At 46.9% G+C, this 19,791-nt stretch overlaps 1 protein-coding gene across 3 annotated transcripts in view; it reads left to right on the top strand.

Annotated features, from left to right (window-relative positions):
- Nucleotides 1-19,791, top strand: part of TNRC6A (trinucleotide repeat containing adaptor 6A) — a 42,093-nt gene that overhangs the window by 18,107 nt on the left and 4,195 nt on the right. For 2 of the 3 annotated variants that reach the window (XM_059484136.1, XM_059484135.1), the window contains 16 exons: nucleotides 379-711; nucleotides 4,343-4,390; nucleotides 6,833-9,421; nucleotides 10,234-10,398; nucleotides 10,540-10,715; nucleotides 10,875-10,955; nucleotides 11,386-11,437; nucleotides 12,459-12,601; nucleotides 12,931-13,077; nucleotides 13,249-13,386; nucleotides 13,606-13,734; nucleotides 13,810-13,887; nucleotides 14,128-14,338; nucleotides 17,166-17,297; nucleotides 18,708-18,866; nucleotides 19,166-19,306. In XM_059484136.1, the coding sequence (XP_059340119.1) occupies nucleotides 379-711; nucleotides 4,343-4,390; nucleotides 6,833-9,421; nucleotides 10,234-10,398; nucleotides 10,540-10,715; nucleotides 10,875-10,955; nucleotides 11,386-11,437; nucleotides 12,459-12,601; nucleotides 12,931-13,077; nucleotides 13,249-13,386; nucleotides 13,606-13,734; nucleotides 13,810-13,887; nucleotides 14,128-14,338; nucleotides 17,166-17,297; nucleotides 18,708-18,866; nucleotides 19,166-19,306 (4,722 nt within the window). The remainder of the gene's footprint in view (nucleotides 1-378; nucleotides 712-4,342; nucleotides 4,391-6,832; nucleotides 9,422-10,233; nucleotides 10,399-10,539; nucleotides 10,716-10,874; nucleotides 10,956-11,385; nucleotides 11,438-12,458; nucleotides 12,602-12,930; nucleotides 13,078-13,248; nucleotides 13,387-13,605; nucleotides 13,735-13,809; nucleotides 13,888-14,127; nucleotides 14,339-17,165; nucleotides 17,298-18,707; nucleotides 18,867-19,165; nucleotides 19,307-19,791) is intronic. The other variant, XM_059484137.1, reaches the window with a different exon arrangement.

Raw genomic sequence — 19,791 nt, 5'->3', positions numbered from 1 at the left:
AGGAAATACTTCAATGGGAAACTTAATTTTTTAATACTTTAACATTTTCTAAATAAAGGTTCAATGCTGAAATAAACTGTGTAGTGCTGATTTGTTGGCAAAGGCTGTAGAAAGGTGGTTAGTGGCATCCTGTAACTGAGATAACTTGGTTAGGAGTGATAGCAAGGCATATTCCTGCTTCCAGGTCTGTGCCATGAAAGTCATTGAGGGATAACAGAGCTTTTCCTTGGGGATGAGTTACAGCTTGAATCACAAGAAATGCTGCCATTACCTCATAAATAAACACCTCTAATAATATTGACTTAGTCTTCAGTTTTTTCAGTCGCTGTTCACATGAATAACTTTGTCCCGCTTTCTTTTTCCTGGGGGTGGGGGCAGTGCCAGAACAAACCAAGACCAGTGTAAGCCAGCCCCAGCCCGTGACCTCCAACGGCACTTCCCCAGGAACCAGCACTCCCAATAATGCCAAGCGGGCCCCAGCCAGCAGCCAGCAGCAGCCCTTGCCTCGGTACCCTCCTCGGGAAGTACCGCCGCGATTCCGACACCAGGAACAGAAGCAGCTTCTGAAACGGGGGCAGCAGTTACCAGGGATAGCTGCGAACCTGGGATCCACCCCCAAGGTGTTCAACGGCCAGCCAGGAGGCAGCACTGGCACCAATAACCAGCCTGTGACCAACGGAGAAGTGCCCAACAGCAGCAAAAAACAGCCAGGTGAGGGCACTGCCTTCTTTTCCTTTAGCTAAAATCAACTGGCTTAAATTCGCTATCAGGGGAATATTTCAGCCAGCAGTATTTGAGCTTGCACTGTAAGCTGGAGCATGAGGAGATCCTTTCCTGTGTCAGAGCTTGACAGTGAGTGTGGCAGGGTGGTTTTGCCTCTCTGGGCAGGTTGCACATGAAGCTCAGCCCCTGTCTCAGGCTCTGGGCAGCAGTGAGTGGCAGACATGGCAGGAGCAGGTGGTGGTTCCAGCGTGGCCTCTGCTGTGCTGCACATTCCCTGATTTGTGCTCAGCACTATCCCAGCATGGCCGTGGTACAAAGCTCCTCTTGCATCCAGTTTTGGAAGAGGCATCCCAGAAAGAAAGGTTTTTCTCCTGAAGCTTTGTTGTATTACAGAATGGATCCACTTATACCTTTACTGCTATTTAAGTTCAATCATCTTTTGTTATTTTGGTTTGTTATGCATTCCTTCAAACAGTCTTTTAAGAAAGGTGAGCTTGCCTGTTGCACGTGTAGGATGTGCTGTTCAGGGACTGCACTAACATGCAGCTCAGTTAATTTTACAGGACATTAGTGTAGTTTATTTTTGTCTGGAAAAAAAGTAACTTTCTGTGAGGGATCTAGCTTTTCAAAGGGATTTGGTATTAATGCATGTCAATGCTTAATACTTTCTTATTTTTATACTAGTATTTACATTTTTATGTGCATGTAGCAGTGATGATGTGAGTCTCAGCCCCTTTAGTGAAAAAAAGAGGAAAAAAAAAAAAATCCTGAAAATGGCCTTAGTATTTCAAGTTTGAGTTAAATTTTGAGCTGTTCTGAGTACTGCATACTGAAGAAGCATGATTTAAAATGAAAGTAAACAAAGCACTGGAAGCAGTTTATCCATGACTCCTTGAGGAATGTTTCCCATATTATTTTTTATACTTTCCAGTGTTATTTCTGTAACATACTGATGGAAATCTTTGCCTTTGCAACAGGTAATTTTTAAGTAGCTTCTTTTCTTTGCTTCGCCTGTATGATGTTGTTCCTGTCCCTAGTGGTGTTTAAAGCTACCTTTCATTAAGGTGAAACTTTTCCTGCAGTGTGTATGCTCTACTGGCCAAGGTGTGTGGCAAGGTGCTTTAAATAAGAGTGGTGATTTAAATAAAAATTCACACGTAAACTAATTTAAGAAGTATTACTGCTTATACAACCTATTAAGTCTCCCAGTTGTATCCAGAGGATTTGTGTGCTGTTCTCCATTGTACTGTGAACACCAGCCCAGTGTTTAATTAGCTGGGTTCCCATTTGTGTGCTGCATTTGTCCAGGTTTGCTCAGTGTTCTGTGGTTTGTGCAGCTGTGGGCAGTGCCAGCAGGTGCCAGGGCTGTGCTGGGGCAGGGGCAGGGTGTGCTCTGAGCTGTGCCCTGCTGGTGTGGGTACTGTGTCCAGCGAGTGCAGGGTCCTGCAGGGAGGCAGGGCTTGGCCAGATCCCTTTGTCACCTCAGGACAGTGTCTGTGTTGGCTGTAGCTCCTGCCAGAGCTCTGTTCCTGATGTTCTGTGTGTCCCAGCAGAGCTCAGAGCTGCCATCTGAGGCTGGGCACTCGGCTCTGCCTTCTTGGTGCCATGGGTGTGCCTGGAATGTCTCCTTCCCTGCAATTACCAGGAATAACAGCGGGTTTGGATGTGCTGTCATGATCTTTCCTAAACACAGACAAGACAATAATGGAAAGGCAGACGATTTTTCTGTGCTGGGTTTCTGTTTCAAGCTCTGGTCTGGCGCTGGTGAGGTGGGGGAGGCCCCGTCCAGCAGGGCTGATGTCTTCTGCCACCTTTGCGTCTGAGAGGAAATGCAGTTGTCATTTGCCTGTCTCAGTTTCACTCACTCTCCCTGCTTCCTCTTTCAGCCTCCCCCAGCAGCTCCAGGTACTCTCTGTGTTACCTCTGGAGTGCAAAATCTCATGACATTTGACAGATCTGTAGGTTGCTTGCATAGACAGGACATCCATGGATAAACCAGGGGCTACTGGGACTGATCTGTATTTTCGGGCTAAAAGAAAAACTGGGGCTTCAGGTGTTCAAGTCAGAATTGCTGGAGTTGGGAATGGCTTTGGGTTTGTGTGTAATTCCTGAAAGGATCTCTCCCCAGTTCAGCTGTGTTGGAATGGTTTGGTAGGTGGTTTGTAAAAGCCAGGTAATGCAGGCAGATACTGCTGAATTTAAACTCTTTAGTTGCCCTGGGCACACTAAGATTTTAAGTTGTTGGTATTGGAGAATTTTTTAATTATAACAGTGGTCTATACCCCATCTCTTTACTTGTGTTTTGTGTGAGCAGTTGTCTCCTGTTTGGAAAATCAACATGCTTTGTCCAGAAGTAAAGCTGAAGAAGGGATAGGCCCGTGGGCTGGGTTTTTCCTGCTGTTTTTAGGACATTTGATGTGTTGTTTTAGTAGAGACACATAAATGAAGCTCATGGCTTGTAGTGCTTCTGAAACAGATCCAGGCCAGTGCCAAGATGGTTATTTTTAGAGATCTCCCTAAGTAGCTCTTTATCAGGACACTTCCATTCCCAGTTTATTGTTGTCTTCACTGACGTGCCCCATGTGCAAACTTGACATGAAGGGCAGGGTTGATTGCTGCCCTGGTGTTTGCTCACCTCTGCTCTGGAACACCTTGGGATAGACAGGTGGCTGTTCCACGATGAAATGATTTATCATTATAAACTGAAGTATTTCCAGCAGTAACTGCTTTGGCTGTGGCCAGAGCTGAACAGGAGAGCAGGACTGGGCTCCTGGCAGGGCTTCAGTGGGGATTCCTCCCATCTGCCTTTGTCCTGGTGCATCTCACAAAGTTGTGTCCCAGCCAGAGCCCTTGGGAGCAAAAGGTGCCTCCAATAACCTGGGGTGGTTCTCAGCTGTTGGGGGACTCAGGGAAGAAGGAGCAGCTGGCATTTGCAGTTGGTGGTGATGAGGGCTGCGTTCATTTGGGGAACATTGCCTTCAGTGTAACAGTTATGGTCTCCAGCTGTAGAATTGTGGGTTTGAAAGATGAAGTTTGATTCTGTAGAGTGGCACAGGGGAGGAGCAGGATGTGAAGGGGGCAGGTGATGGATTGCTGTGCCCGTGCTTAGGTTCAGTCTGAGCTCAGGTGCTGCTGTTTGCTCAGGCAGGCAGCAGAGCCCTGGCTGGGAGGTGCAGCAAATGTGCTGTTCAGAGAGGGGAGAGGAACTTGCTGAAGTTTCAGGGCTGACTGCTCAACTTCTTAGTCAGTGCAGTCCAAAATGAACTGGTTGTGGTTTCCCTGACTATATCCTCTTTTTTGTATAAATCAAACTTTTAAGGACACATTAAATTGGTTCATTAAATGCCAAATGTGTAACAAGTAGGTTGTAATTGAAATGTGTCATAAAAGCAGCAGAATTGCAAATTCTCACATCCCCAGGCTAAGTTTGTTGCCATGTCCCTGCTCCCTGTGTGGGGAATGTGATTCAGAGCAGACCGTGAGACTGAGCTGGCCCTGAGAGAAACCTGTCCTGAAAAAGGGGTCTAAGGACTGGGTTTACAGCACCGAGTGCTGTGGGGACTGTTCTCTCATTTGCTGAAGTAACACTTCTGTGATTTTCTTGCTTTTTTTTTTGTAGGCATGCCTCCCATTCGGGACTTGGTGAGCCACTCCCCTAACCAGTCAGGTTAGCTACTTCCATCTCACCTGCTTTGCACTACGTGTTTGTGGTGGTTACATGTGTCACACAGTTTTGTCCAATTTTTTAATTTTTATTTTTATTTTTGTTCTTTGGCTTATGCTTTTCATTGGCATGGGTGTGTGAATGATTGCAGTATGCTTTCTCTGTGCCGTTGCATACTAATTTGGTTTAACATTTTTAATTTTCTAATTAAGTCAGAATTCATACTAAGAGTTTTTGTCACCTTAGCATTAAGGTAGTGGTTTTTTTTTTTTTTTTACATTTATGCTTCCATGCTGACTTGCCTCTTATGGTATTGAATAATCTGTGCAAGCTTGTGCTTCCTATCAGAGACATGTCACACTGTGGAGGAAATCATGTCTTGATTTGTTTGCTAAAAGCTCAGGACTGTACTCACTAAAATGCATTTGTTCATAAGGCCCAAAGGTGCAGTGATTGCAAGGTATGGTATTGACAGCCTGGGGTGCCAGGTGTGCTGGAGCAGGAAAAGGAGGCAGAGGGTGCAAGATTCAGGTATTTCTTAATTTACACTTATCAATCCTGTTTATTTTAGCCCATGTGATGACAAACTGCTTTTTGAAATACGTAGTTTTTTGCAAATGTTTCCTGCAGGATAACTCATAGCTGGAAAGCATTAAATTAAAAATTACCGAAAGCAATCTTAGCAGATTACAGAATTTTAAGAAACTTGGGTTTGTGTAAATGTTTTTTTTTTTTTGTCAAGGATTTAGGCACCAAAAGTTCAGTTGCAACTTTAAATAGTTTTGGGAAGAAAAGCAAGAGTGGGCTGTTCTGGCTCCCTGTGCTTGCACCAAATGCAGGGTGTTGTCACATGTCATTTTTCAGTTTTGAGGGTGTTCTGTGGTCCCTGCCAGATACAGAAAGTCAGAGCTGGTATCTGCTTGCTCAGTGTTTGTATCCTTGGTCTCTGAAGTGCCCGAGCTGGGGAGGTTCAGGTAGGAATGTTCCAGAACTCATGCTAGACATCACTAACAGTTTATGTGCAGGGGAAGGACTGTTGGTCTAAGTAGTTTTGTGTGTAATGGGAGAAATCAGCTGAGTGGAAGTTAATCACTGCGTGCTGCTTGTGGATCAGCTGTGCACAAACTGCAGCTAAATTCGGGTAACACAATTGGGATAAACACAAGCTTTCTTCATGTGTTCTGCTGCTGTGCAAATCAGAGTTTGTTTTACCGTTTCCCTGTGACTTGTAGTCCTAACCTGTATCTCTCAGTGCTGAATCCAGGCTGTTTGCCATCTGTGTGTGCCTTTGTGTTGCTTTAAAGGGACGCTGTTCCTGGGATGGTGTTTGTGTGATCAGGATCTTGTTCTGTGCCGTTGGTTCTGTCGCTCCCCAGAGTGCACACAGCTCTTTGATCAGTGCCTTAGTACAGGTTAAATGTCCTTTTCTAAAATACCGGAGTGAGAGCTGAAACCTTGACGTTTGTTGGGCAGTTGTTCAGCCATGGCAGTGTTCTTGTGGTGCCACCCGAATGGGCAGGTCCTGGGTTATGCTCAGCCAAATCCTGGCTCTCCCAAGGGTGGTGGTGGCTCTCCAGGACCGTGCAGCTGTCACACACCATCACAGCACTCTGCCTGCCTGCCAAGGGCTTTGCCACTCCTCCTGGTCCAAACTGCTGGGCCCCCATCCTTGTTCCTCACCTTGGTGTGCCAGGGGAGGCTCAGCTGAGTGCCAGGGCTGAGCTGCAGTGGGTGATCCCTGCTCTGTGCTGCTCCAGCTCTGGGAGCCAGGGCCTTGCACTCAGTTCTGTTTCACTGTAGGATCAGTAATATTGATATTGATGACAAATTAATTAAAAATAGGCTTGTGCATTCTGAAAGCAGTATTTCAGATGGGTCTTGTGCTTTTTGTGCCAAGCTGTTGCTGTATAAAGGAAAATACCTTGAATAACTTGTACTGAAGGCTCCTATACAACGTCTGTAACGGGTGGGAAGGTGTGTGTTCTCTGGCTGCTGTCACACAGCACTTGGTACTGCTGGGCCAGGGCCATGTCCTCTTGGAATTTCTGCCTTCCGGTGTGTTTTCAGGTTTTATTTACTATTGTGGTTTTTAATACCTATATGTGTTTTAGAAAATAGTTTGTATGTGGTGATACAGAATATCCTTTTAAAAAATGTTTTTCTGGAAGAAAAAGACCTTTAGGAGTGTAAAGTTTTCTGAGGTTTTTGTGAGAGCAGCTCTGCATGCTGGTAGATGTTCTGGGTTGTGCGTGGCAGCCTTTGGGCAGCTGTACTTAAAGCTTTATCTGTCACTTGCCATGACTGTAGTTATAACAGAAGCAAAATAGTAAGCAAAATAATTCCTGGCTTAATCTCTTTATACTTTTTTCCCCCCCCTTTTCTGCTTAATTAAGTAATAACACTAAACTCATAATAATGCCCTTGGGCTTTCCTTCTTCATTCTAGATCTGAACCACAGTGGTCTAGGATCCCATTATGAAAATTCTCACTGGGGACCAGTCTCTTCAAATAGCGACTCCAGCACAAACTGGGATAAAGTTATCGTAGACGGCTCTGACAAAGAAGCATGGCCATCAATCACTGGCAGTGACCCAGAGCTGACTTCAGAATGTATGGACACTGACTCTGCCTCCAGCTCTGGGTCGGAGCGCAACCTCGTGATCATGGCTTCAGGGAGCGCGGCAGGAGAGGGCGACGGCATTCGCAACGGCCTCGGCCACGGGGCGCAGAATAAGTTTGTGGTTGGTAGCAACAGCAATAATGTGGGCAATGGAAGTATTAATGGGCCCTGGGGGTTATCCCACGGGTCCATAATAAGCACATGTCAAGTTTCTGTGGATGCTCCTGACAGCAAATCTGAAAGTAGCAACAATAGAATGAATGCTTGGGGCACCATAAGCTCTTCATCAAATGGAGGGTTAAATCCAAGCACTTTGAATTCAAATGGCAACCATGGTGCCTGGTCCGTGTTGGAGAACAGTGGACATGCCCTGAAAGGGTCCGTGGGGAGTGGGAGTCCTGGCACAAGCATTCAGTGCAGTACCATAGGTCAGATGGCCAACAGCCAGAGTATTAACTCGAAAGTGGGTGGCTCGGCCCACGGTTCCTGGGGAAGCCTTCAGGAAAGTTGTGATTCTGAAGTAAATGGTACAAGGAATGTTTCATTCAGTGGACAACCTCAAAACCTTAACACTGAAATGAATGGACCAAATAACACTACTAACTTTATGACCTCTAGTTTACCAAACTCTGCTGGTTCGGTGCAGATGAACGAGCTGCCCAGCACTGCAGGGCCCGGGGCCTGGCGCGTGAGCACAATGAATCATTCTCAGATTCAGGCCTCTCCAGTGGCAAACGGCACTTCCATCTCTCACCTGAGCAACGGTGAGGCCAAAACTGGCGGCTCTTACGGTACTACCTGGGGTGCCTATGGTTCTAGTTACTCTGGAGACAAATGTCCAGGCCCAAACAGCCAAGCTAATGGTGACACTGTGAATGCAACTCTAATGCAGCCGGGCGGCAGCGGGCCCGGCAGCACTAACTTTCAAATCAACGGGAATAAAGGCGGAGGGGTGTGGGAGGCAGGGGCAGTCGGCTCCCAGAACATGCCCTGGGGAAACGGGAGCGGTGCGAATGCTGGCGGGAGCAGAAGAGGATGGGGCAGCCCTGCACAGAGCACTGGCACCAACATCCCCAACGGGGAGTGGAGCAAACTGCCCGGCAATCAGCATTCCAACGAGGGCCTCAATGGAAGCAGCAGGAAGTTTACAAACGGATGGAAGTCTACTGAGGAGGAGGAGCTGAGCAGCCAGGGTTCTGCTGCCTCCCAGATGGCTGAGCAGAGCAGCACGTGGGCCAAAACAGGTACGGGGGACAGCGAGGGCAGCTCGGAGAGCGCCGGCTGCCACGAGGACAGAGCGGCTGCCGAGGGCCAGAACCGAGAGAGGAGGAAAGTCGACCAGCACACGTTACTCCAAAGCATAGTGAACAGAACTGACCTAGATCCGCGCGTCCTTTCCAACTCCGGGTGGGGACAGACTCCAATCAAACAGAACACTGCCTGGGACACCGAAACGTCACCGAGGGGTGAAAGGAAAACTGACAATGGGACAGAGGCCTGGGGGGGCTCTGTGACACAGACTTCCAGCTCAGGGGGGTGTGTGGATAGACCTAGCCCTAATAATAACGATACCTCATCTGTATCGGGGTGGGGAGATCCAAAGTCTGCTACAAGGTGGGGAGACTCCAAAGGGTCAAACAGCCAAGGGGGGTGGGAAGAAGATTCTGCTGCTACAGTAATGGTCAAGAGCAATCAATCGTGGGGAAGTGGCAAAGAAGAAAAGTCATCCTGGAATGACACACCGAAGATGAAGCAGGGATGGGGAGACGGACAGAAGGCCAGCCAGGGTTGGGCAGTGTCTGCTGGTGATAGCTGGGGTGAAAACTCCAGAAGTAACCACTGGGGTGAGGCAAAGAAATCCAGTTCTGGAGGCAGCAACAGCGACAGGTCGGTGTCTGGTTGGAATGAGCCAGGTAAATCAAATTCTGTTACTTGGGGAGGCAACAATGCGACCCCAAGCAACTCTTCAGGATGGGATGAGCCTGCGAAGTCTAATCAGAGCCAGGGCTGGGGAGACCCTCCGAAATCCAGTCAGCCTCAAGTCTGGGGGGACTCGTCAAAGCCAGCCAGCTCTCCTGAGTGGAACAAGCAGGATGTTGGCTCTTGGGGAGCCCCGTCTGCCACCAACAAGCCCCCGGGGTCCGGCTGGCTGGGGGGGCCCATGCCAGCTCCAGCCAAGGAGGAGGAGCCCACGGGCTGGGAGGAGCCGTCCCCCGAATCCATTCGCCGCAAGATGGAGATTGATGATGGAACCTCTGCTTGGGGTGATCCCAGCAAGTACAACTACAAAAATGTGAACATGTGGAATAAAAATGTCCCTAACAGTAGCAGCAGTTCAGACCAGCAAGCACAGGTACACCCGCAACTACTGTCTTCAAGTGCCATGTCTAGCAAGGAGAGCGGCTCGGGTTCTGGTAAGCCTGCCTTTTACCCAAATTTGTATTTTCTATTGACTGTAAAGCTCCTTTTTAGTCTTGCTTCTTAGAACAATATTTTAGTTTCAGAGTGGAAACGGCAGAGAGGCAATGAAGTACAATTTCTGTTTGTTAAAGAAATGAACAGCATTGTCACAGAGCATTGATGTGTTTGTACAGATTGGAGATCTGCTCCAGTTTTAAATAACTGCAGTAATAAGGGCTAAACAGCTCTGCTTGAGTTCTGGGGAGTGGGAACACAGAGAAAATACTTAAAATAGTGTCTGAGGATTGAAATACTTTCCTAAATTATTCTAAACCAGATAAAATTTAATTTTGCCAATGAGCCTTCAAAAAAAAAGAAGCACATTGAGCTTCTGCAGGACAGAATTAGGGGTGATGGGTTTATAAGGATTTGGTGTCAGACTTTCTGGTCTTGTAGCTTCATGAGCAGTTAATAATGATTTTGCAGAGGAACTTTATGGGATATAGGAACTATTTTGTGCTGTATCTCTTTTTCAAGTGCCAAATGGGGTCAGTTACATGTAACAAGCAGCTCTTAGCTTAATATCTTAGAAATTTGCATTATCAGAATGCAATTCTGTAAATATAGAATTTGTGCTTTTGTCATTACTTTTATTTAAGGAACAGCTTGCAGTTGTAACAATGACCCTCACACAAAACAAAAATATGTGCTCACATGCTTTTTACTGTATGTTAAGCATATAGAAAAGGCAAAACACTTGAGTCTCTTTAGGTAGCTCTAAAACCCTGTTCGGAACGATGCCAATAACTCCCCCTGCTTTGCAAAGGTTGGGGAGAGCCTCCTGCTCCAGCCACCACTGTGGATAACGGGACAGCAGCGTGGGGCAAGCCCATGGACACTGGTACGAGCTGGGGAGAGCCTGTCAGCGATGCAGGAGGCACCTCTGGCTGGGGAAACACTGCCCTGGGGCAGCAGCCTCCAAGCAAGCCTGGTGAGTGCTCTCAGTGTGCTTGGCAAGGCTGAAATCCCTCTCTGGAAGCTTCGTATTTTCCAGGGGTTTTTACCTTGCACTAGGCTCTTTGGTGGAGCTGCTGCTGCTGCAGTGTTCACTGCTGGGTTCTTCCACCACCAGGGCCTAAATCTATGCAAGATAGTTGGTGTGGAGATGACATGCCATTGAGTGGCAGTCGTCAGACCAGCTGGGAGGAAGAGGAGGATGTGGAGATTGGAATGTGGAACAGCGGTTCCTCACAAGAAGCTAACCCCTCGTTGAACTGGCCACCCTACATGAAGAAAATGCCCACGAAGGTGAGGAGCAGCTGAGGGCAAGGCTTGCAGTCATTTCTGAAGGCTGAGTCAGAAGGGATTACTGCACTTGCACATTACACTTTAATTTTCATTCTTAACACGTGTTGATGTAATTAAAGTCAGATCTGAGTATCACAGGAATTCCTTTCTGTTTTTAAGGGAATAATGAAAGGTGGAAATAAGCAAGATGAAACATGGATCAATCCATTCATTAAGCAATTCACAAATCTCAGTTTTTCAGTAAGTATTTGTCTCTGTCTGGATTTGCTGCCTTTCCACAGGGCTCGTTGCAATGTGCAGACATGGAAATGCTCAATTGCCAAGTGTTCGTTTTCATCCTGGTTTTCTCTTTACTTGTGTTTGTCTCCCCTGTCAGCCATCCCTTTTCTGTGGATTCTCATTGCAAAAAGACCTCTTTATTGAGGAGAAGTGGTTTTGTAACCATTACCCAGGTATTCATCCCATAGCCTGATGCTTTACGGCATTTACTAGGAGTTCTGGTGAGGGAATGTGTTCTTGACTGGATAGGAACTGAAGGGAGGAAATGCTTTAAAATAGCATCTGATTGTCTTGATTTTTCTTTCTTGCAGTTTTGAATTGTAATAGTGTGCAGGAATCTCTTTGTTTTATCTTAAAAAATAAATAACTGTGATTTATTTTATTACTTCAGAGAGAATCACCAGAAGAAACCATACAGAGCAATAAGATGGACATGTCTGGAGGTAAGAGCAGTAGAACTGAGCTGGGCTTTATTGCTTTTTCTTCCATACTCTCTTTTACCTTATATCCTTCTGTAAATTACATTTTTCAAATGATATGTAGTGTATATATAGCTATATGTAGTTAAGTGTATATTTCCCTAAAGAAAAGGAATGTCCTTGCAGAGAAGAGTATTTGTGTGTGTGACTAATGCTGCACACAGAATCACCTGGTTGCTATAGGAATATTGGCCACATATCAAACTAAGCTTATCCATATTTATATATGTTAAACTGGCATGAGACGATGTTTTCAGGGTGTGGTGGGGTTGTTCCTTGTAATATAAATATCTTGATTGCCCTCTGGGCACCTCCACTGAGTATAAACAGAAACACACCAAATCCCACACGGGCTCATTGGGTTCATTCTTGGAAACACGTGTTCCGTTCTAAGAACTGAATTAATACTGCACAGTTATTTTAGAAATGCTTAAACCTGAGTATAAAATTACTTGGGAGCAGTTACAGTTTATTTGATTCCAATTACTGTTACTTCTTTAGCAAATGAAAAATAATTCTTAATACATTAATTACAGTATACTGTGATGATAGAATGTTTAACTAAAACTAATTGTAGTTTTTAGTGTAGTTGCTCTCTCCTTATTCCACTTCAAAATTGGGTATTTTCACTTTGGGGCTCATAGTCTTTTGGGTTTTAGATTTCAGTATTAATGACAAGCGGGATATTTAAATTACTGCAAGTTTAAACAATTATACATACTTGATTTTAAGAGCAAGCTGACAGATATTACTGCGTGAAGCCTTGCAAAGTGTGTTGGTGGTGATTCCACGTCTCAGATGTGTGCGAGCATTGGTACCTGGGGTGTCCTCTCAAAGCTGGGGTGCTGTGTGTCCAGGGCTGTGCACAGCTCAGGTGCTGTGTGTCCAGGGCTGTCCTGCCCCAGCTCAGCTCCCCAGCACAAAGCTGGTGTCGGTGTGGCTGGGGCTGAGCCCCCAGGGTGTGCAGCCAGCTCTCTGTGCCCAGGGTTACTGCAGGACAAGAGGATGGAGATGGACAAGCACGGCCTGGGCGTGGGAGATTACAATCGTGTGGTTGGAAAAGGCCCCGGTTCTCGTCCCCAAATTCCCAAAGAGTCTTCCATGGATCGCGGTCCTTACTTCGATAAGGTCGGTGGGGTCTGTCTGGGGACACTGCTGAGCTCCCTCGCTGTGTCCTGGGCAGTGGGCTGTGTGCTCCTGACCCGCTGCAGGGGGGCTGAGGGCTGGCTGGTTAGTCCAGGACACAGATCTGTTCTTGTTAACTCACTGATGACTGTACTAAGCGCTCTCTGTAGGCCTTGGCGGTGCCGATGACTAACCTGATCTCTTTTGTTTTCTGCCTATCTCCTGCTGGTGCTGGACTGTCCTGTGACTCTTCCCTTCTGCTCCTGCAATGGTTTCTCCCTTCTGCTTGCTTGCTGGCTGGTTGTTGCGCCTCGGTTTGTCTGTCCCATCAGGATGGCATTGTAGCAGACGAGTCCCAAAACATGCAGTTTATGTCCAATCAAAACATGAAGCTTCCCCCTTCAAATAATGCACTACCTAACCAAGCCCTGGGCTCCCTAGCAGGGCTGGGTATGCAAAGCTTGAATTCTGTTAGACAGGTAAGGCTGTGTGCATATCCTTGGTGTGTTACTTACTGCATTTAATGCCTTTTGATATAATGTTGTAGCTGCTCGTGTAATTGATACCTGTTTAACTTGTGATTGAAATGTGTGGGGTGGGAGAAGCAGCAGAAGAGGTTTTCTGTCACTGACTGCCCATCTTTTCCCCAGAATGGCAATCCCAGTGTGTTTGGTGTTGGGAATATAGCAGCACAGCCCAGGAGCATGCAGCAGCCTCCAGCACAACCTCTTAATTCATCTCAGCCTAATCCACGTGCTCAAGTGCCTCCTCCATTACTATCCCCTCAGGTAAGTGATACAGAAAGCACTCTGTGTATGAACTATCCAAATGCAGCTTCAGAAAATTGTTCCTTGTTTGTTGGTGCTGCTGATATTTATTCTGTAAATATTTGGGAGCACATTTGGCTTGATGAAGCCAGGCATGTGTTGACCAGAGGTTCCAGTATTCTCATATTCTGGCCTGAGTAGAGCTGTGACAGTTGCCCTTGGCCCTGGTGTGTGTTGCAGGTTCCAGTATCATTACTGAAGTATGCACCAAACAGCGGTGGCCTGAGCCCACTTTTTGGCCCACAACAGGTAGCCATGTTGAATCAACTGTCCCAGTTAAACCAGCTTTCTCAGATCTCCCAGTTACAGGTGAGCTGGTGCTGGCTGTGGCTGCGGGTGGCAGGGGCTGTGTCTGTCCTGCTCTAACCCTGGTGTGTCTCGCAGCGGCTGCTGGCTCAGCAGCAGAAGGCACAGCCCCAGAGGAGTGTGCCTTCAGGGGGTCGGCAGCAGCAGGAGCAGCAGGTAAGGAAACTCCTCACTCTCCCCTCTCAGGCTCTCCTGGGAGCTGCTTTTCATCCTGAGCTGCATTTCCTGCTGTGACTCGCACTGAAGTGTGCAGGGGTGGATGGAGCTTTAGAGGAGGAACTGGGTGCTGGGCTTATGGCTGTGCAGGGTGCACAGGGCACAGAGGTGCATTTCTCTTTCTCAGAACATGGAAAAGCTTTTGCTCATTGGTGTTGTAACTGCTCTGTTTTTTTAAAGGGTCGATCTCTTAGTATGCAGCAACAGATGATGCAACAGTCCCGTCAGCTTGATCCAAACCTGTTAATGAAGCAGCAAACTCCACCCTCTCAACAGCAGTCACTCCATCAGCCCTCCATGAAATCCTTCCTCGAGAATGTCATGCCCCACACTACTCCTGAGCTGCAGAAAGGGCCCTCACCAATCAATGCATTCAGCAGCTTCCCTATAGGTGGGTGCCCTGCAGTCAGCCTGTGTTTGTGTGACACACAGCCCCACTTTTCCCCGTGCCTCCTCCTGGAAAATGACTGTAACCCTGTCAGTGCTTCCCTTTTTAGTGGCAGTCGTAGTTCTGTGTGGGGTTACCCTTGCTCACCAATAACTTTTCCCCAAGTGCACTCATTCCCAGTGAGTGTCCCTGTCTCAGTGCAGAATACTTTACAGTCCTGAGGAATGACAGGCTCCTTTTGGTGCTCCTTTTGTTTCCTGGATCCCCAGGGTGATACAAAGTCCTCATCCCTGGAGCTAAAGGACTTGAAGAAGTAGAATCCATGCACAGAATCCATTGATGTAGGCATTTTTATTGGGAATTCAGAAATGCTTTCAATGGCTCTAGGATTGCAAAGGTAGAACAGTCACTTTGCCTGTTAGTTGTTTTGTCCAGGAAAGAAAGCTTTTGGCTTTGCATTTTTAAAGAATTGTTGTCTCATTAGGCAAAATGTTTGAACATTTATAAATACAAACATCTCCTGTTTCTTTCTCCCTACATTTTCAGGCTTCTGTCCAATTTCTACTTCAGAAATTCCAGGCTTGTATATTTTCTTCTTACTTTAGGTCCCTTTTTAATGCTATCTTACTACAGCTGTTTACCATTTACCTCTGTTCCTTACCCCCGTTTCTTTCCTCCCCTTCATTTTTGCTTTTCTCTCTTATTATTCTAATTGGGCCATTTCTGTTGGGCTGATTGCATTCTCATTGGCCTCTGCAGGGCAGTTTGTTGCTGGATATGCAGCTGGGTCCCTGTGCTTGCAGGCAGAGTGGCTCTGGCCAGGACAGTGCCACACTGGGGTGGCTTGGGGCCAGCCTGAGGTCCAGGCTGCTGCTTCAGAGCTGCTGGTGATGCTTGGCATCAATGTCCAGTTCTGCTTTCATTCAAAGGGCAAGGCATACAAAGGAAGTTTTGTAGCCATTGACACACCGTGTTAGTCCTAAGGAAAGGCATATTTCACTTTCTCACCAAACTGTGCACTGAGGGATTGCATCCTGCCCAGGTCAGGCTCCTCTGTGTTCGTTCCTGGAGCTGGAATTGCTGTGCACTGCCCCACAGCTGCTCTCTCACATGAACCATGGCTCAGGAGCCTGCAGGGCGTGTCAGGTTGCTTTGAGATCCCTCAGGAGTCTGGAATGGTTTGGGGTCCCTCTGCTCAGCACACAGAGCCACCCTCAGTGCTCACATAAAGGCTGAAGGGCAGGAGAAACATTTGCTGGAATTTCTTCCCCCCTAGTGAAGAATGGAGTGCAGAGGAAGGCTGGTGTCACCTCCCAGTGCAGCGTGGTGGTGTGGCTGTGTGAGAGGGAGCTCACCCTGCCCAGCTTCTCCTGGAACATTCTTGGGTTTGTTTTTTCTCTGTGTTCCCATTCCAGTGTCAGGAGACCCAGCAAGGAGAGCAAGGAGGTTCTGTTTCCATTTCAGGGAAGGGATTTGTCAGGATTCACTAGATACTCACCCAGAGCATCCTTTTCTCTCCCTGACCAGTTCTGCACTCACATCCCAGTTCATTATAGAATTAAGTATTTCTATTAATAAAAACAACCTTTAAGTGAGTATAGCTGATATAACTAATAACTAGTACTGAGTATACTATAACTAATAGTATAACTATATAACTAATAGAAACTCTTCCACAGTAGGATATGAAGAATTACTTCTGCGAAGTGTTTAAATGATGGATTATATCCAGGGACTGGTGTCCATCACTCAGCCCACACAATCCCACACAGAGCTGTGACAGAGCTGTGCCTGCTGGGGCTGGCACTGGCCTGGTCACAGATGTGCCCCTCTGCCAGCCTGGGGCCTTTCTACCCCTTCTCTCAGAACTCTGGTCTCTGCAGCTCCTCCAGAGGTAGAAGGAAGGTTGCTGTGCTGCAGAGTTACTGCTCTGACAACAGCAAAATGCCAGAGGGAGGTGTCAGAAACAGGATCAGCTGGACATTCCCTTTTTTTTCTGATTGACCTATTGATAGTTGTTATATTTTATAAAACTCCATCCTGTTCCAAGCACTTTTCCTGAGGCATTTCAAGAGGAGGCTTTTCTGCCACCAACTCTTGCTCATGCCTTTAAGAAAAATAAACAAAACCCCCTCAAAATGTAAACCAGTTTCTTTATGGCTGTGAATGTGCACTTAGGAGGAAGAGGAAGCCCTTGTTCCCAGTGCTGAAGGAAGGTGTTTCTAGGAGACATTTGAGAAGTTCCCTGTGTGTCTGTGTTCCCAAGTTAAACTCTTGTAGTGTTTGTTTTCAGAGAAGAAGTAAACAGATCTGGAGGGCTGGAAGGGTACCAGGTAGAGCTGTGAGTTCAGGATTCTGACAGACTTGGAAAGGAGCAGGCATGGCAAGGTCAAACATGTGGGCACGTTGTCCAAGCCCAGAAGAGCCTGGTTCTTCCAGGTATTTGAGCAGATTTGGGTTGGCATTGTCTTGATTCTCTGGCAGAGAAACATCTGAGGTACAGACCACAGCTACAGCAGGGCAAGAGCAGTTCTGTTTGCCCCCTCTTTTAGGTATTTACATTTTAGTTTCTCTTAACTTCCTAATGTCTTCTTCCACTGACATTTTTGCATGAGGACATGAGCTGAGAACTTGGGAGTGCTTTGCATTGCTCAGCTTAGCTTCTGTGTGCAGAGAGTTCCCCGGTTTCAGTGCTAGAACGTTCCTCAGCAGCAGAGACTTGAAGCATGACATAACCATGGTAACGTGCTCTTCAGTGCTTTCTGGGGCAGCAGTGGCCAGGAGCCCTGGGAGAGCTTTGCTCTGTCTCATGAGCTGTGTGTGCTTTCAGGAATGAACTCAAACTTGAATGTAAACCTGGATATGAGCAGTATTAAAGAGCCACAGTCTCGGCTGAGGAAATGGACTACAGTCGACAGCATTTCTATGAACACATCCCTAGATCAGAACTCCAGCAAACATGGTATGTGCAGCACTCCTTGGGCAGCACAGTGCTCAGGGAGTGACCCCAGGTTGGCCTCAGGGTTCTGGGGTCACTGCAGCCTTGCAGTGGTGGTTGGGCTGGGTTGTCACTCCTGTGTTACACACAACAGTTTCTGTTGTGCTGTCTGTGCCAGCTCGCTGCTTGTCTGCCGCAGCAGCCACAGCTTGCTGACTGTGCTCACAGAATGATCTTGTGATGAGATTAGTAGAAACGTTCTACAGAACTCATTTTTTAACCAGACTTTTCTGTAACTGTGACTATTGCTACTAGCTTTACCTTAATCTCCAGTGGAATGCTTCGTATATTTTTGAGCCAAAAGCTTGGTTTTCAAGTTTTCGCTCCCACCACCCTTCTGTCCTAAGGTGATTTTGGGGGATTTACCACATTCTGGGCATGGCTGACATTTTTACTGGCAGGTTTTGGTTATGAATGTCTGTGTTTGCATTCTAAAATTGGGAAGAGCTTACAAGGGCTAGACTTGGTACCATTGCTGTCCTTAGTTTTAGAGGAGCTGAACTTGGTTGCTTCGTGTTTCATTCCAGTAATCAAGATTCATATGACATTTCAGCTGTTTCAGTTGCTTGAAATCATCCAGTTAAAATTCGAGTCTATAGCCCAAGAATCTGTGTCTAAAGATAGTTGTAAATGTCCCCAGTCTCCTGTTACCGTTCAGTCTCAGATTGTCGGGGTATTTTTAGGGGCATCAGCTGCTTTGCTGCTCTGAGCTGCCTCTGGTCGTGCCATTCCCTGCAGCTGCCCTGCTGAACCCCTCCCACTGTTGCCTCAGGCAGTGGTGGTGCTGCTTTACCTGCAGGTGTTTTCTGACCAGAGCAGGAATCTCTCTATCTCATGCAATCCCTGGTTCCCTCAGAACTGGCTTTGCTGTCTGGTAACTTTTAAACCATTCCTTTCTCTGTCTCAGGGGTTTTCAAATTAATTTTTTTGCTTCCCAAGAACAGGAATAGAATCCACAGAGCTTTGCTAAAGATCCTTCACTTGTTGCAGCTGTTTCTTTCATGAGCTCTCCCACCACAGAGCCCTGTTAGTCAAATGGGGTCCCACAGAATGCTCTTACCTCTGGAATTAATGCTTTACTTGAGTTGAACATGTTTCTTTGAATATATGTACTGTTTTAGTGAAGTAGTTTCATGGGGGATTATTCTTATAGTTTTCTCCTGAATTACTCAGACATATTTCATTTTGATTCATCACTCCTGTATGATCTCCAGTATAACCTGGCATCACAGGAGGACAGTGTGCTGCTCTATATTTCATGAATGATTTACAAGGGCATGATTTTATATGTATTTATATAGGGATATAAAAACCAGCCATGAAAAATATTTGACTGCTTTTTTTTTTTTTTGCTTTTTTTTTTTTTCCCATCAGGTGCTATTTCAAGTGGTTTTAGGCTGGAAGATTCTCCGTTTGTTCCTTACGACTTCCTGAACAGCAGTAACTCCCCAGCCAGTCCTCCCGGCTCCATTGGGGATGGCTGGCCCCGTGCCAAATCGCCTAATGGCTCTAGCAGTGTTAATTGGCCCCCAGGTACAGCCCTGCCCTCCCTCCGTGCCCGGGCACCTCCTCCTGGGGCAGCAGCCAGTGCAGGAGGGCACCAGGGGTGTTCTCAGCAATGGAAATGGAGAACGGCAGCTTTACTGTACAGAGAGAAGTGTGTCTGCCAGAGAAATCAGAAATTAAATTAGTACAGTGATGGCTAAATCAAGGAAATTAAATGCTTAAAGGGTTTCGGATTTTCAGTCATTAGGAGATGTATTGTTTAGACAGCTGTTTCCTTTTTAAAAATATGGTGAAAATAAGCTTCTTTCTTGCATCTGTATTCCTAGAGTTTCGCCCTGGTGAGCCATGGAAAGGTTATCCAAACATCGACCCCGAAACTGACCCTTACGTCACTCCTGGCAGTGTCATAAACAATCTCTCAATTAATACTGTGCGGGAAGTTGACCACCTCAGGGACAGGAACAGTGGTATGCTCAGCCTGCTGGGGAATGTGTGCAACCTTCCCTCTGCTGTCGTGATGTTTGCTGCTTGCTCCCCTCCTGGTTTGTCCCTTGTGTTTCCTCCTTGCTCTTCTCGTAGTTGTTCCCTGTGTTTGCTCCTTGCTCCCCTCCTGGTTTGTCCCTTGTGTTTCCTCCTTGCTCCTCTCCTGGTTGTTCCCTGTGTTTGCCCCTTGCTGCCCTCATTCATCTCCCTTGTGCTTTGGGTTTGGGATGTGTTTGCTGCTCGCTGCCCTCCTGGTTTGTCCCTTGTGTTTCGTCCTTGCTCTTCTCGTAGTTGTTCCCCTGTGTTTGCTCCTTGCTGCCCTCATGGCTCTCCCTTGTGCTCTGGGCTGTGTTTGCTGCTTGCTCCTCTCCTGGTTGCTCCCCTGTGTTTGTTTCTTGCTGCCCTCGTGGCTCTTCCTTCTGCTGTGGGTTTGGGATGTGTTTGCTGCTTGCTCCTCTCTTGGTTTGTC

This window comes from Ammospiza nelsoni, chromosome 17 (assembly GCF_027579445.1).
Source record: "Ammospiza nelsoni isolate bAmmNel1 chromosome 17, bAmmNel1.pri, whole genome shotgun sequence".
NCBI lineage: Eukaryota > Metazoa > Chordata > Aves > Passeriformes > Passerellidae > Ammospiza > Ammospiza nelsoni.
This window is presented reverse-complemented; position numbering and strand designations above follow the sequence as displayed.